This window comes from Seriola lalandi, unplaced genomic scaffold (assembly GCF_002814215.2).
Source record: "Seriola lalandi dorsalis isolate HSWRI2012SDOR001 ecotype SW California unplaced genomic scaffold, Sedor1 jcf7180002054983, whole genome shotgun sequence".
NCBI lineage: Eukaryota > Metazoa > Chordata > Actinopteri > Carangiformes > Carangidae > Seriola > Seriola lalandi.
In genome coordinates this window covers 585617-602629 of record NW_019525532.1, presented here as the reverse complement: position 1 = coordinate 602629, position 17013 = coordinate 585617, and the positions used below count along the sequence as shown (strand labels likewise).

Here is a 17013-nt window from a genome sequence, read left to right as displayed (position 1 = left end):
TTATGTCCTGGTTGTGTCTGTCCTCTTAGAGTTGAGTGTTGAGCGTTACGCAAATGTCTGTGCACTCGGCACTGATTTTCTTCTTAGTTCCCCATTCCTCCCCACCTGTCTCACCTGAGTGTCTAAATGACCGAGGACAAACACAGCAGTTCCATTAACACAGACACACACACCAGCCAGTGCATCTGTTTCTGCTCTCCAACAATCACACAGTCTGCTACATTCCTGTTACTTTGCATTTTCAGTTAAAAAAAAAAAAAAAAAAAAGCCTTTAACTTTACTCTTAAATGATGGAGACCACCTGCATCAAATTGCAGCATTACGCTGTGCAACATGGAGATTTAACAGACCGAAGAATGGACATTTTGAAGGCAAATTAATTTGTCATTGCACAGGCTGCTGGCAAGTGTTAAAGTTTGATTGTCTCCAGTGTTGGCTTGATTTTGAGCAACACACTCAAGCAAAACATAATTAAAGCATTGCCACAAAGATCATCTATCAATTCTGCGGTGGGACCTTTCAGAAGAATTAAAGGCTCAATATGAGGGTTTCCTGACAGAAAGAGGAGCCACTGCCTCACCACTTCCACTCAGCAAAGACATATCCAACATTTCTGTCTGGGGAGGAATAAAGATGAATTTATATATATATATATTTCATTCACAGAGAGTGTTTCTATTATTTCTGATCTCCACCAAATGATGGTGTGGAAGTAATAGAACTGTTTGGCATGTCCCTGAATTTAAATTGAAACCAAAAGGCTCCATCGTCTTCCCATCATTTAAAATATTGATGTTTAAATGATATTAGCTAAAACATATTTTCAGACTTTAAGGAGATTTGGAGGTAACTGTGAGGAGACTACAAGACAGATGAAAAGAAAGGTAAATGTTTGTTTTTATGAAGGAGAAAAGACATAGAGACAAAGTTCTCTACATCCCATATTTTCACTCTTCATTATTTATTCCTGCACTTTAGCCTGTATATTTGAAATTATATTATTACCATTTCAACTTGAATTTACAGCTCATGGATCTGTATAATTTTCCAAACCCCAGAAATATTTCCATATATGTATGTACGCCACATTCATTTATACATGGACACGCCTGCGTTTGCATCTACGCACACACAAATAGCCGAGTGCAACTTTTGCTCTAAAATAAAATTTGTGTACAATAATAGAATAATAACTCCTAGAGCCCCAACATCATAAATAACCAGTAGTAAGGAACAGAAGGGTAAAAGGCAAAGCACTCTGGCAACAGATGAAACAGATGTTTTGGTTCCTCAGATGGATATGCATGAAACAGAAGTGGGAGGCAAAGCAATAACAGCCACAAAAAAAAAAGTCAGTTAGTTTTAAAATGACAGCAGCGTTCTTTCGTTGAATGTAGAGTAGAAAGAAATGGATGCATGAGATGTGATTTAAAGGAGGAAACTGAAGGTGGAGAGCAGGATGTGGCGTGTCCAGCTGAGAGTCTGTCTCAGTCCTCCACCCCCTCCACATTATTGGGTTTGTTGATAGTGATCTGCCCTGTTGACAGCTTACACCGAGTGGTGGAAAGGCTGCTTATTTAACTTTCACCCGTAGTGAGCTCGACAGCAACCTGAGGCCAAGTGGATGTGATTTGGAGGAGACACCGGCAGGTTAAGAAGACAAGAACAAGAGAAACTAAAAGGAATTCCAAAAAGGTCAATCTCTAAGGCACGAGCATGTTTTAGTGCAACAAAATCTGGGCAAAAACAATGTTGGTCAGTTTGTGGAAAGTGGTAAGAAACAAAAACAACACAGCAACGCTAAACATGCCACAGACACAGCTTTTACTGGGTTTGTTGTCTGCTTATTCAAGTGGTGCTGTTTTTCCGATGCTGGCTGCCACTGCTCGAGCTAGGAGCTGTTTCAAATCGACAGTTTGTCAAGACAAGTGACGTTTGCAGTTGGTAATGAGGAGAGGACGAGCGGCACACTGTTGTGCTTAGATCTTATGAGTCGTTTACAAAGAAAAATACACACAGACACAGAAACGTAGCTGCTCATGTTACGAGTATTTTGGGTTGATTTATCTTTCACTTGCCACATGTGACAGCTGTAAGAGGAATCAATCAGCATCAGCGTTTGGCACAGAATAAATGGTAATATGAGTGATTTATAGTTAAAAACTCAACTCTCCTCAAATTCAGGCAAACAGATCGTTTCCAACCTGCTAGACTATTATGTCACTGCTTTCTGAAAGCACCTTCAACTCAGACAAGTTGACAAGGAAAGGAAGAGGACTTTTGAGAATGGAATGAAATGGAGGAAAGGCTGGTGAAATATACAAGTATACATCCCTCTGTCCTACCTGTGCACTCGTGTTGCAGACCCTTCCCGTAGTATCCCTTCTCGCAGATGCAGTCGTACTGTCCGGTGTGTGTGCCGCACTTACAGCTCGCCATCAGGTCGCAGCAATCCCTGCCTGCTTCACACAGAGAGGAGCAGCGTGACAGATCCTCCTGGATGTAGCTGCCTGTGGGGAGGTCTGTGGGTGGGAAACAAACACAGGAAAGTTGCAGGTTGCAGCAGGTTCAAATTACACCACCTTGCAATCAGAAAATGTACTTTGAGTGTTCAGTTAATTGGAGACTGTTATAGCTGCATTTTAGAAGCCAGACAGGGCCGACGGTGCAGAAGAGGAAACTGAGTTAAAGATCCAGTAACAGTTTTCTCCACAGTAAGCCAAAACACATCTGTGTGACCGTAAGGTTGTTCTTAATACTAGTGTGGCTGGAGTTTATTTTCTTCATATCGTGATGTTGTAATAAAAAAAACTAAATTGCAAAGGGACAGTCTAAAATGTCTGTTTCTGGTTCTGTACAGTGTGTAATTGAGGCAGACTACAGGCTGAAGTTGGTTTTAAATTCAGCCTCTGATGTCTCATGAAATCAGAGAGCAAAGTGAACAAAACACCTTAACCGCAGAAGTGTATAAATAAAAATCTGCAGCAGCTACAAGCCACACATGTACAACTGACTAAAAGCAAACGGCCACATCCTCTTTTCCCTTTATTAAGAATTGCTCCAAAAGACAGTAATCAGTAATAAAAGCCCATAAATCTGAGCTGAGACGTTTTCCTTTGATGGTCTTTCCAGGGCCAAAAAGGAAGAAGATGAAGAAAAAGAAGAAGAAGAAGAAGAAGAAGAAGAAGAAGAAGAAGAAGAAGAAGAAAATGATATAGAGGGAAAGAAGACAAGGACAAAGAAGATGAAAAAGATGAAGAAAAACAAGACGAAGAGGAAGAAAGTAGAAGAAGATGAAGAAGATGAAGAAGATGAGGAAGAAAAAGAAGAAGAGACAGTTCTGGTGTAATTTATGTGATGTGATCCATGGGCAGCAAGAGTGGCTCAAATTGTGGCTCCATGTTGAAAACATGTTGTACTTGTGTTGGCAGAGTCGCCGGTGCACACTTCAGGAAAGAGCGTGACAGACGGCGGACACTGAGCTGATAGTACGGTCTGTGTTGGCTTTTTCAGACTTATCCTTGCGCCGTCTCACTGATCTCTACTGCTGCACCTCCTGACTGGGATTTCAGAAACTGTGTGTGAACAGTCCGCAAGTGCATGTGCATGATTTACAGTTTTCTACACGCTCAGTGCTGCACTTAACTGTGATATTTTATGGCTGTATTTTAAGTTTTAAAGATACGACTGAATCCCTCTTTTCACCAAATTGTGGGAAGTGTGGGAAAAGTGCTTTGCTCTGTCCAATCTGTACACAAGTGAGGCCTGATGGCTGTTGGCAGTACACAGCAAAAAAGACCATGTGAAATGTACATTGTCAGATTCTTTTTAAAATATTATCTGCTTCCTTTTAAGTAAACACTGAATTTTAACAGGGTCAAAAACTTCATCTAAGAATTATTGCTACAGGTCAAATGGAGCAATGAGGCTTCAAAGAGAAAAAAGAGTAATCATGGTAGATTAAATTTTAATTTCCCAAAACATAAGGCTCGATGTAACTACCTTGCAGCTAAATTGTGCAAGTGGAAAATGGGATATCTGATCTGTCGGTGCAGCTGTGAAGTGACATTACAGATGTTTCTTTGAACATAGTTACATGACCTCTGGAGGGCTGTGATTCTGTCTTTACAAGATGTAAGATAACAACAAATCAATTTAAGTAATCCCTGCCTGTTTTTCTTACCTTCATGAAGTGCACGACGAGCCAGGGCCTCAAACTCTGCGAAGTTGTGCACCAGGTAGCAGTGCTGATCTTTGGGTTGCGAGGCCATGTCGTGGAGCTCCCTGATGTTACCCTGCCAGATGCCCAGAGTGAAGATCTCAACGCCGCGTTCTCTCAGAGCCGCCGCCACTGGTCGAGGGTCTCCTCCGTTAGAGTAGCCATCAGTGATCAGGAAAATAACCTTGGTGGCGTTAGCACGAGAGTGACGCAGGATTTGCTGTGAGAGGGGAAAATATAAACTCATTAAGTGGAGAAGAAAAATGAATCAAATCTTTGTACCACTTGGTTGGTTAAACTCCGAGAGGAACTTTCAATTTAGTTGCATCATGAAACCCAAAAAACCAAAGTATAAAAGCGACAATTTGTGGTTTTACAGGGAATTACGTATTGGACTATTTCTTGGCCAGAAACAGTGACTTCCTGGAGTCTTGTCATCACTGTGATGATCTCCCATAGAAACACAAACTCTAATTTTTACATCTCGGTTTCTGTTTAGATTAAACAACCATAACATGATATGTAGGTGAATTTTGTTATGTCATGACAAAGCTAGGCTAGCCGTTTATCCCTGTTTCCAGTCTTTATGATAAGCTAAGCTAACCATTGGCTGCAGCTTCATTTTGAATGGGCAGATATGAAGGCGAGAAGGCAGATAAGCTTATATTCCCAAAATGTTGAACTATTCCTTTAAATTCAGAAATAAAGTTTAAATCAAAAAAAAAAGAGTGGACTCATAATAGACATTGCACTTCCAAAACACCATGAAGATGAAGCTGACAAGCGAGTCAAAATTGTGCCTTTGATAATGTAGATGTGCTGTTCCTGTATTTATTATAAAGGTCATCCATTCAAATACAAACATCCCACACATTGCTCTGCCTGCCAGCGTGCTACCAACATAGCTCCAGCTTTAGTGACATGACTAAATTGAATAACGAACAACGTCACACACAACCACTAAAAACAGCCCTCAATTCTAGGGTTCCTCAAAACCCTACATCAGCAAGAGAGGCAGAGAGGGCAGGACGCGGAGGAGGGGCAGAAAAAAAAAAGGAGAAAGCTCTACAATTGTAGTTATTTCTCTTACAGACTACAGACTGCTTGCCAGTGGTCTAAAACCACGAGAGAACACTGGGCAACGCAGGCCAGGCTGCTGCGTCCGCCCCAGACACCGGCTATAGTTCCCAAACTAACTTTAGCCACCGTTTACAATCCACCACATACAATTAGACAGGACATTAAAGTCAGAGAAACATATCTTTATTTTCTCTGGAGTAAAGAAAAAAAAAAATAACAGGACCATCTGCTGAGCTTCGCTGAGGAGGCCAAGCTGAAAGTGTCTGGGTTTGTTGTAAGCGTGCTTTAAATGAGGTTAAGAGGGTATGTGGATAAAAACCAGTGAACAATGGATGAAAAGAAAAAGAAGTTGGAGCATAAGGTGGAGAGAAAATGAGCCAAGATGAAGTCAGTAGGACAGATATCCACTTACTTACTTACTGAAAGCCAGAAAGGTCGTGGGTATACTGTAAAGAATTTAAGACTGGAGGGAAACAAAGGATGTGTGTTAGTCCAAACAGGACGTAATAGCTACACATGACAGAATGTAAAATACAGGAGGCGAGGAGAGAGGAGACATGCAAGGGTGTGACCACCGAGGGAGGGAAACAGAGCAGGAGAGAAAGCTCTGGTCTTTATTGTCTAATTGGCTGAACTTCAAGCGGCTCTGGCAGGAGCGACGTAATTACAGAGCCCGTGAAGCGAGGGAGTGAAGGAGGAAAAGGAAGATGGAGAGAGAATAGAGGAGAGGGAGAGCCTGGTTTTCTCTGATCCTCAAAGCTTCGGGCTGCCTGCAGCTCTGGTTCTCAGCTCAGGGGAGGCTCGCTGCGCACGCTCCCAGCTGTCAGTGCACCCCATCAGGCTGCCACCCTCCCTGGTTCTCCTTGGCTCCCACCAGCTGTCAGCACAGTGATGTTTGTGTCTAAGTGTTAACATTTATAGTCTTTTCATGCCAGAGCACAATAACAATGAGAGGATCTGTGTGTGCACACATGTTGGTATGCTTGGCCGTCTCCTCTTTATGTGTACATGCTGAATGTTTTGGGGTGTTTTTAGGTCTTTTATTAGGCGTCTGCTCAAAGTGCTGCTGGGTCACAGTGGTTTCTGCTTTAGCCATGAGTCAGTGGCTGGTGTTAGCGAGTGTGGAGATGCCACCAAACGGAGCATACGCATGCATACCCACTAATAACACCCTTCTGAATAGTCTCCACATACTTTAGGTCAGAGTATTAACATAAAGGCAACCACAGGAGCCAGTGTGTGGGAAGGGGATGCCCTTTACAGTAACTCTCTGCCTGCACCTTATCATTCAAGACATTGGATACAGAGAGCGGCAAATAATGATGCAGCCGCAGCATCTAACAAACAGAATCAATCACATAGGCTGCAAACGGTGACAGCAGGTGGTATAGAGGTACAATATGCATACGATTCACAATCAGGGAAGAAAACAAGTGAATAAATCTAATAAATATTGTCTAAATTTCAGCACATTTTGCTCATGAAAATCTTCTAATCATTATTGCACGAGAAGAAAAGAAACAAGTAATTCTGTAAGAACTTAAGGATAAAAGAAAGGTTAAACCTCAAAAGGTTAACAGACATGTGTGAGAGTCAGCCAACATGCTATAAAAGTTCTGGCAACTGCAAGTCATTTATTCTCTCGTATCACTCCTAAAAAAAGTTAATCTTTCCGAAATCAAGTTAAAAGCTGCATGAAACAAATGGTTGAGAGTGTTTTGCTTATGGTCTTAACTGTGTCATGTCTGAAACATTTGCAACAGCCTCATTAACGAAATGTTGTTTTATCCCTGAAAACTATTTAAGCCAACTTCTTCAAATTGACTTGGACCTCAATACTGATCTGATGTAAAGATCAGGAGGAGTCATATGCAGAGAACAGAGATTTAAGTGTTACGTTGTCAAGTTTCCCATCTCATAGCATACAAACACCTTGAACAGCTGTGTGTCAAGCTCAAGGCCACTCTATGTTGTACATCCCATGTATTTTTTCAATTACTCACTTGGCAGACCCTTCAATGCCGGCGTTAGTCCAAAGAGGAGATAATAAGCCAGCAGCAACGGGACGGTTTAAGTGTGTCTGGTGTGGAGCCGATGATATCTGTCAAAGCAGCAGTGATAGCACGGTGACGAGCGGGCCCGGAGGGATTAGTGGTAAGAGCAGTGAATCTGTCCCCGCTCCAACATGCCTCAAACTTTGGCAAGAAGCAAGAGAGAGAGAGAGAGAGAGAGAGAGAGAGCGATGATGCTCCATATGTGGAGCTGGTGGCTGTTTTTACAGTATACACGTACACTAAACTGTACACACAGTAACATAGTACAACAAAGAGATAATACTACTGCATAAAATACAGTTGGAGGATGTCGCAAAACAACAAAGATACAAGTGTACATACACGCTCTTTTATTACACTAGCCATAATATTTGTGGTTTGACAGACTGCAATTCAAAGTTCTGATAAATAACTACTTGAAGTTTTTTATTTTTTATTTTTAGGAATAATAAATGGGAGAAGTGCTGCAGAATTCAATAAGAAATTTATCACAGCTTGAAATCAGATATGCCATATGCACCATACCCCTGTCATTTTCCAACCCACCGACGAACCGCTGATATAAATAAACCATATAAATAAAAGCTTCAGTCCAATGATGAAAATGTGAGTCCTTATTCTGACAGGCTCAGCGTCTCCAAACAGATGCTTGTATGATTCAAACTTCAAAAGCGGGCACCTCGCTGCATTTGGCAAGAGGGACTAGGAAACCTTTCCACACCTTGAGGGGCTAACGATGGTGCCAAGGTACCCCAGCTGTTAATCAAAGGCTTATATATGCATGGCAGCAATTCTGAATGCTAAATGAGGACCCCCCACCCCATCACCAACACACTGCTGGCCTCCAATCAGCCCCTCCTGTGACTTTGATCAGAGCCTGAACCCACCTGGCTTGGAGCAAAGCTGGTTAATGATTTGTTTCTTTCTCTATTTGCAGCAGTGGGAACCACAGCAGTGAAAAAGGGGGGCGGAAAGACACACAAAGTCAAGTTCAGTACGTGAGTCAAATGTTTAATGTTTCTTTGAATTTTTTCACTGACTGCCAAGTGTTTTTTTGTTTTTTTTTAAATGTGGTTCACTATTAAACACACTCAAAGAAATACACAGTTGCAATACATTATCTTGAGTATCAGCTCGAGACACAAAGATGAATGAAATGAAATTAACGAAATATGTGTCATATGTGTCCAAATTGGTGAAGCTGCTTTTTCATGTCACTTAAATGAGATAAGGAAACCAATAATGGTGTCCTAAAGAATATTGGTTTATAAACTCTAATGTTGAACTTTTTCAGTCATCTCCTTCACTTCAGACTCTTTCTTCTTGTGTCACTGATGGAGAATGAAGACCACACCACAGCATGAGACTCTATCCCTTCTTCTATTATATGATTTCTTGCTTCCCTGAGATCCACCTTCCAAAAATAAAAACAAAAACCTTATTTGCAGGCATTCCACAGCGGATTAAGAAAAAAAAGAAAAAAAAAATGCAACTCAACTGCATCCGTTCGGGAAGCTTTCTCCCCATCGGTCGGAAGTGAGAGCGCTTGTTTTTACAGGCTATCTGCTCTTGGCTTGGGTGGTAAGAATAACAACAACAACACTGCAGGATCTTAACAATTACAGACACTAGACTCAGCTCTGTATAGTTGAGCAACATCTCAGGGACACATACTTTGGATATTTGAGATAAACTAGGTCACTTGCAAAAATACTTAGTTTCCTGGTCAAATCAGTGAAAAGCCACGATCTTTTGTGCCATGAACATGTTGTTTTCGTTCCTCACACATAGCGTGCCTCACAGGAATAGCACATTTTTTTGTGATCTACTAAGATGAGTCTGCTTCAAAGTGTCTTAACTTTCAACTGTGATTTGATTCTTTTAAAGGTAAATTAATCCTGAAATGTTTTGACTTGAGAGCACATGTAAAGCACATGTATCCCCTTTTCTGTTTGTATTGCTGAGTATTTGCCATCAAGCCTCTCACACATTGTTTCATGCTACATAATCTCTGTCTTGCTAACTTTATTTCACAAAACTTTCCATGCTCTTGTTGTGCTCAGAGAGTAGTGGACAAGTCTCACACAGTAAGTAAGAAGCTTGGTTTCCACATGGGCCACCCAGGATGCTAAAGGCCATACAGGTGGCCTCGCATGTTTTAGCATATATACTGCAAATAATGTTTTGTTTACAATAAACAAAGCCCTTAAATTAAGTTTTTAGATTGATTTCCGCTCAGCTTGTCAGTTTTTGTTCATCACTGCGTGGTATGTTAAACAACTTGCAGAGACTTGAAACTTGTCTCCGATACAGCAGGCAAGCCATCTCATAAATGTCTTATCATGTTTTTGGCAATGTTAGGTTATCATCGCCTGAACTCTCTCACGCTGGTGCATTCAAGGAAGGCTCCGACATCCACGACTTAGAACCATCTGCCAGACAGCACTGCCTTCAGAGGTTATACTGAGAAACCAAACCTGCAGTTCGTAAGACAATTCTCAGAGGTTTTTCCTCATATAGTAGCTAAAAAATAAATAAATAAAGCTGAAGAATCATTCTCTGTGATGGATTATCTAAAAACATATGATATGCTTTGGCAAATGCTATGCAATGAAGCATGCACAGCTTGTTGGACGAAAGTATGCAAACCTTTTATATCTAAGTTCATATGGTGAATTAATTCTGTACCCATGGCAGTACAGACAGCTGAACCCGTGCTGCTGTCCAGCTGTTTCTCGACAGTCATATGTGACAGATAAAGTCACAAACATACAACCAGGACACCTTGTCAGGATGACTGTACACCGTCTGTCTGTAGCTCCTGACAACTGACACTGCAACAAGTATTTGCAAGTATTGCTTTTACAGTTGGAAAAATAATTGTGTTTCTGATTTATGACTAATACAGAAGAAACTTAGTACAGCAGTACAAGTTGTTGGAATGTGTGAATTTATGTCAGTGGCATGTATTGAAGGGTTTCTGGCCCCTGACATAATTTCAAGGTCCTAAAAGTCACAATTTCAGAGTTTTCATATGGTCAAACCCAGTATAGAATAATTATACTATCAGGATTATTGGGGGAGCACCTGAAGTGGATTATATGGAGAAAAAAAAAATGTCCTGATCAATTTAATTTAGATTAATATTACTAATATATCAAACATCAACGTATAAGTCTTGGAGATCTCTGTCTGCATATGAAACAACCTCCCATCACAGAGAGATTTTGATGTGCAGGTATCTGTACTTTAAGAAAAGTAAATGCAAAAAGGAGTACAATATTTTAAGAAAGATCACTCATCAATCATTGTGCTTAAAGTAGGGGTTTCAAAAACCACAGAAGATTTTTTTGAAGTTACACACTACGTGGATAATTGTTAACCTGTCTGGGGTATAGCTGGCAAAATTTTAAGGGATGGAAAACTATTCCTAGAACAGGAGAGCCATTACAGGAAAATACTCCCAATTTGGCAACCACTGACTTACCGCTACCTAATGATTTTAAAGTCTTCACTAAAGTCTGCCTGTGTAATGTGGATTTGTAAGCAGGCCCAAAGTGAACCCATTTTCACTGAGTAGTGCGATGGCATCCAGAGTGTTGGAGAAGAGAGTGCGGACAGTCAGTTAATTGCGAGACACGGTAGGCTGGACGGCTGTGTGTGTTAGCTTGACGGTTTCTGTCACAACACCATTCATCAAACTCAACAACTCAACCAGGAACGATGAGAGAGGCCGAGACAGAGAGAGAGAGAGTGAGAGAGAGAGAGGCTAATTCCACAATGTGATGCCAAGGGGAAAGGCTATCTTGGCTGGCAAATGAGAAACTCATTCAATTATCTGTCCACCAGCCTCTGTGCTGTGCTGGCGAAACGAAGCACCGAGGGAAACATTTTAGGCACTGACCGTGCTCCAATCGGACACAGCATTCTGGGTAATTGGAACGGGAAAGCCAGTTTGATTGAGTGGGAGGAAGAATAACAAGAGCAGTTACGGTCCGAGTGCCAGTTGGACGATGCTGGGCTCAGCCTGGTTTGGCAATCTGCCTTATGTCATGTGTTTCGGTTATTCGTATAGATTATAATCTGTTTTATGTGTTCATGACGTGTGTTCGTACTATAGAATATGTGACCTCATCTGTTTTACTTTGAATGTTGTCCAGTAGATGTACAGTCACATAGTCTGCACAATATGAAACATAATGCTGAGTGCATGTTACTGGCCAGTTTCATTCACTGTGTATTTTGGAGGCCTGCTTCTTTTTACACTTTTAATCTGATGTTTTTAATCTGATGAGGACCAGTGTGCTGCAACTGCAACTATTCTGATAATCAATGAATCAGCTATGTGCATTTTTAAGCAAAAATGTGAAACTCTGATGGTTCCTGTTTGTCCAATGTGAGGATTTGCCAATTTTTCCAGTCTTACACTGTTGAAAACTGAATATCTTTGGGTTTTGGGAAATAATACAAAAAGCTATTTCAAGACATTATCCTGGAATCTGGGAAATTGCTATGTTAATTTTTCACCATTTTCCAATGTTTTACAGACAAGATCTCAAACAAAAACATAATGAGCTGATTAATCGATAAAGGAAATAATCATTATCATGGCTTTGAGTAACCAGCATGAAAAATATTGCTATGTTCAAATCTAACCATAGGTGGTGAGAGTGATCGCATAGTAAAAGTTTTCTTGACTGATCTCCATATCACCCACCAGCATCAAAACACCAAAGCCCGATACGTAACTATGATTATTTTAGAGGGTTTTCTGCCACTAAACTGAGTGGCTCTGTTGAAAATCACCTACATGTGACATAAAAAGCTATTTTCCACAGAATTACGCTGAAGAGTGGAGGAGATCCCATGAGTTATGTAATATTGGTGACTTTCATGAGATCATTACCTCACTACCCGAGCACAGGGCAGCCACAGCATCATCTCTGAGGCTTGAGCTTCGATTTTTTGAAATAAACAAAGGCAACAGTGTGGTGAAGTGCAGTGCTTTTCTTGACTCCAGACTGGAGTGTTGAGAGAAGTGCTTATACACAGGGAATGATTTGGGGACTGTCGCCGTCTTAAAGCATCCATGTAAATGTATCCCATCTTGTCCAGAATTAGCTCAGACCACACTGCGCAGACAGACGCAGCATTTTCCTTTGTTGTGTTGACTGTTGTTGCTGTAGTTGCGTTTCTTCCTCATGTTCCACTCTCTCTCTCTCTCTCTCTCTCTCTTACTGTCCTCCCCTTCTTTCTTCTCCTGAGGGGTTTGTTTGTCTTGGCCCCATCTGGAGGGGGAGATTTCCTCTTATAGAGTGGGGAATTGGAGAGACGTCAGTGTTTGTAGTACAGATTAATGGAGAGGTTTCAAATTATTGATTCTCTTGTTTATTCTGGACTCGGCCCTCGTTGGTAGGATAAATTATATTAGACCTCATAACATCAAGAGGAAGCGCATGCTGGGAGGTCAAACGAGGAGGAGGACACATTTTGGGTGGTATTGCTTGGAGATCATATGGACTTGGCCTTGGTTGCCTTGACTTCTAAAAAAGCTCTAAACCTCACCATAAATCAAGAGAAATTTGGAGCATAGAACGATGTTGCACATACTCATTCTGCAAAAACACTCACTAATATACCAATACAAATATGCTGTTGCTGGGAAACACCTGTGTTTAGTGTTTGGATACCCTGAAATAAAACTGATTATATTTCTATGCTTTAGTGTTCTCCACTGGAAATTGGTTGGGGGTTTTGGGTGATTGGTATCGTGTCTTGGGGGACGAGTTTCTTGCCAACACACAACATTTCAAACATGAACTGATTAAAGTTGAGGAAAGTGCGTATTTTGTCTCTATATTTGGGCAAATACTTGAAAAAGGGGTTTCAATAGTTCCAGAAATTGAAATCTTGCACAATCATGCCTTAGTATCCTAAGGAATGATTTTTTTCGTTTTAACGAAATCACATAAAAAGCAAACAAAGAAGAAAACAGGATGTTGGCTTATTTGTGGATTCACATTCATGTACCAATTACCTACTTATAGTCATTCACACTGAGACATACAGACAGTCAGACAAACACACACACACACACACACTCAGCAAAGAAAACAAGCCAATGGAATCTGGCACTCTCAAACTCTAACCTCAACATAGCAAGTGGTTTACTAATAGACCTACACGCTTTAGCCCATAAAAACATGTTATTTAGTTTGCCACTACTGGCTCTTTGAAATAGTTTTGGTTTCTTTAGGTGCCAATGTATGACGCTTTTGGTAAATCCTAATCTCAAGATGCCAAAATAAATCCATACGCTTAAAGCACTTGTGTGATTTGTGTCTTTAATTACAAAGCTGTAGACTTTATTAGCTTTTGTGAGCATGGACCAGCATTTCAGAGGTACAGTATGTGACTGATTTATCATAATCAAACGCAGTTTATGCCTTTATTGAAAATGCATGTTTGTGCCAGCTGATACGTCGGCATGGCAGATGTTATCAGACGATTTTAGCGTCTGAATGTCGCAGCACCGAAATCCCAAAGATTTAATTTCTATTACCTAATCCGTCCACCAGAAAACACTGACAAGTTTAGTTTACCAATTTAAAGGTTCCTTAATGATTACTTTCATCACTGATTAATCTGCAAATCATTTTTTATTGATTTTCTAAATAATGTGACAGAGCCGTGAAATATGCCAATTATAACCGCTGAGTATGAATTCAAATGTCCTGTCATTTCAATTCTCAAACATTTTTATCAATATCAGCCTCAGAAATCCACTTTCAGTGGGGTTTCCTTTTGGTACATAGAAGAAGCTTCATCCAAAAAATATGTGGCACGGTTTAAAGAACCATGGTTTGAACAGCACGGCGGCCCAGTGGAAACACTTTTTCCAGTGAGAGGAAGAAACCACTGTTTTCTAATCATATACATAGTTGATCAAGGCAGTTGAACCCAGGCCACTGAAGCTGCTGACAGTCAGTTCCTGTCCTTCCTGACGCCTCCCTGACCTCTCACCTTGCCAACAGGGTATTACTCTTCAAAGCCTCCTCACCACTCATTTCTGAATCACACATTTCACTGCATGCCTCTCCACACACACACACACACACAGACACACACACACAGAGGCTGGTGTCAGCAGCGCCTATCAATCGCTGAGCAGTATTTTAAGTGAGAGGGAATCTGTGTGTGCGTGTACATGTGTGCATGCACGCTCAGTGGAAAGAACAGAGTGTGAGTTTAAGTGAGTGAGCGTGATGCGTGTAGGAAAGTGTGTGTTCACGACCATATGTGTAAAGCTACCAAATGGTGTAAAGCTGTAAATGTTTATTTTTGCATCCAACAATGAAGCTAATTTTGAGCAATTATTGAAAATGTTGTAGAAACTAAAATGTAAATTAGATGCATTTCCATCAATAAAACCTCGGCTGGAAAGTGTGCGGTAGGACAGACGGTGTGACGTGATGCCAGGAACATAGCAGGTGTGATTAACAACCTTAATTAAGGTTGAGTTCTAGTTATTGGTTCTAATCCCTCTGCATGTGTGTATGCTGGCTCACTTCGCATGCTGCCATGGTTTACCCCAAGGGTACACAGCCATCATGAACGTTATCACTTACATCTGTGATTTCCCTGCTATGACAAGTCAATATGTCTGCTGTGAAAATAACGTCTGCTGAAGAGAAACATAAGTAGAGGTCTTCAGTTCTAGCCTGGTCCCAGATGTCTGAATCACCACCCACATTTTCTGTTTTTTTTTCAGGGTTTGAAATAGGTCTGGTGTTGTGATCATTGGCAGCTTTTTCAACACTTTTTTTTCCAAATCAATCAAGCCAATCTGAGCATTGTAGGTGACTTTTAATAACGGTAACATCAATGCCTGTACCAGAGCCAGAATCCATTCCAAACAAGAAATGGTGACTAGCAGTGAGAAAATCGATGCAGCTCTCTTTGAGCATCTCTTTAGGCACATGAGACTTAACATGAGTGTTCATCGTTGGGTATAAATCAACAACAGAAAAAGTCAACCAAGTATTAAACTGTTTTGTGACAGTAACAAAGTCTACTTTATGTGTGTGTGTGTGTGTGTGTGTGTGTGTGTGTGTGTGTGTGTGTCCTATTCATGTTTGCAGCTGCAGTGGATAATCCGCCCTTATAAGCTAACAGCAGCTTCTGTAGATTCCCCACTTTCTAACGTACATCTCATTTTTATGACTAGCTTATACTCCTCCTCTCTGCAGCCATTAAATTAAAAACCTCTCCACTGGGGAACAATTAACTGTATGTAGGTTATACGCGAAAAACGACAGTGATGGATGCGTAGGGGCCGATGTGGAGAGGTCTGAAATTACATTTGTTTCCGACGAGGGGGTTTACTGACATCTGTGTTTTACAGAGCTGGGAAATGTAAAGATTGTCCTCGCCCTTTGCTGAGTTCATTCCAATGTTCGAAAAAAGGAGGGACATTCGGAGGGTAATTTTGACTCCAGTCCTGCAAATAGCAAGTGAATAATTTCTTTTGAGCCTTGGTTGAACGACAAAGTGATTCGTGGTAATTTCCACTCTGGCAAAGCGGCCGAGTCTTGATGCATGTAACAGGAGAACAGGGTGAGCGAGAATAAGGAATACCTCGAGGAAAGGTAACGGAACATTTGTGTGACACATGTTAATGAAATTAAATCAGTCACTTGCATTGTCCCTGGCTTTTCCTACTTCCTCTTCCTCTCTTTATGCATTTTCATACATTCAATCATGATGTAGATCCCTCTTTTTACAGATATAGCGAAGATATGGAAAGATGTAAGCAACTAACACCGATAAGTATCCACAACCGCAGAGCCACAGTCATTTCCCCTAAGAATTTGGCTGAGTGATTGTCCTGGTGATGGGTTGTAGTGTGGTTAAAGTGGCGGTTTTGGGTGTGTTTCCCATCTTCAAGCATACAAATAAACTGTTGTTTAGCACAGAAAAGGAACATGCACACTGATGGCAGTAAAATAAAGAGTTATGTTTTCATAAAATCCTTTCAAAATTAGTGTACAAACACCTGTAAGCTATTGATACATCAGTCTGATACACTGGATTGGTTATCAGAGCCAATCCTGACCAAATTAAGCCACATCTGACCTATTCACATTATACTGTCTACAGTTTTAGTTGCTGTTGTAAACATATGCATACCAATAAAACTAAATAATTAAAGATGGTTAAAAGTTTTAAAAGTATATGTTATATGCATGTATGATGTATGTTACCTAACACTTAACACTTAAGAGTCAGTTATGAGGAGCAAAATAAAGAAGCCCTGATTTTGACATATCAGAATCGGCACCTGGAAGCACAAATAAATGCTCATAAACTTGCTTAAGCACACATATGTATTTCATATACACTCAACACACACATACACACACGCGCTCCCTGTTGTTTCCACTGGCCTCAATCACCTCATTTTCATTCTCTAATTCTTTCTCTAACTGAAGTCGCTGGTTTTGGCCAGAGAAAAGCCCAGTTATTTGACCGCAGCAGCTTTAGCCCGAGGCCAAGTGGGACACACTCCACAGCATCCAAACCCGACCGTGCTGTATACACTGAAGTCTACTGAAAAATGCTGGGGCAGACCCTCGAGGCAGGAAAATTAGGCGTGATGCA

The 17013-nt window shown here is 40.9% G+C and overlaps 1 protein-coding gene across 2 annotated transcripts in view; it reads right to left on the bottom strand.

Annotated features, from left to right (window-relative positions):
* The window catches only part of svep1 (sushi, von Willebrand factor type A, EGF and pentraxin domain containing 1), a 90463-nt gene that overhangs the window by 61438 nt on the left and 12012 nt on the right, over window positions 1-17013 (bottom strand). For both annotated transcript variants that reach the window (XM_087171276.1, XM_023396827.2), the window contains exons 2-3: window positions 4184-4439; window positions 2346-2522 (exon numbers count right to left, since the gene is read on the bottom strand). In XM_087171276.1, coding sequence (XP_087027402.1) covers window positions 2346-2522; window positions 4184-4439 — 433 coding nt within the window. The remainder of the gene's footprint in view (window positions 1-2345; window positions 2523-4183; window positions 4440-17013) is intronic.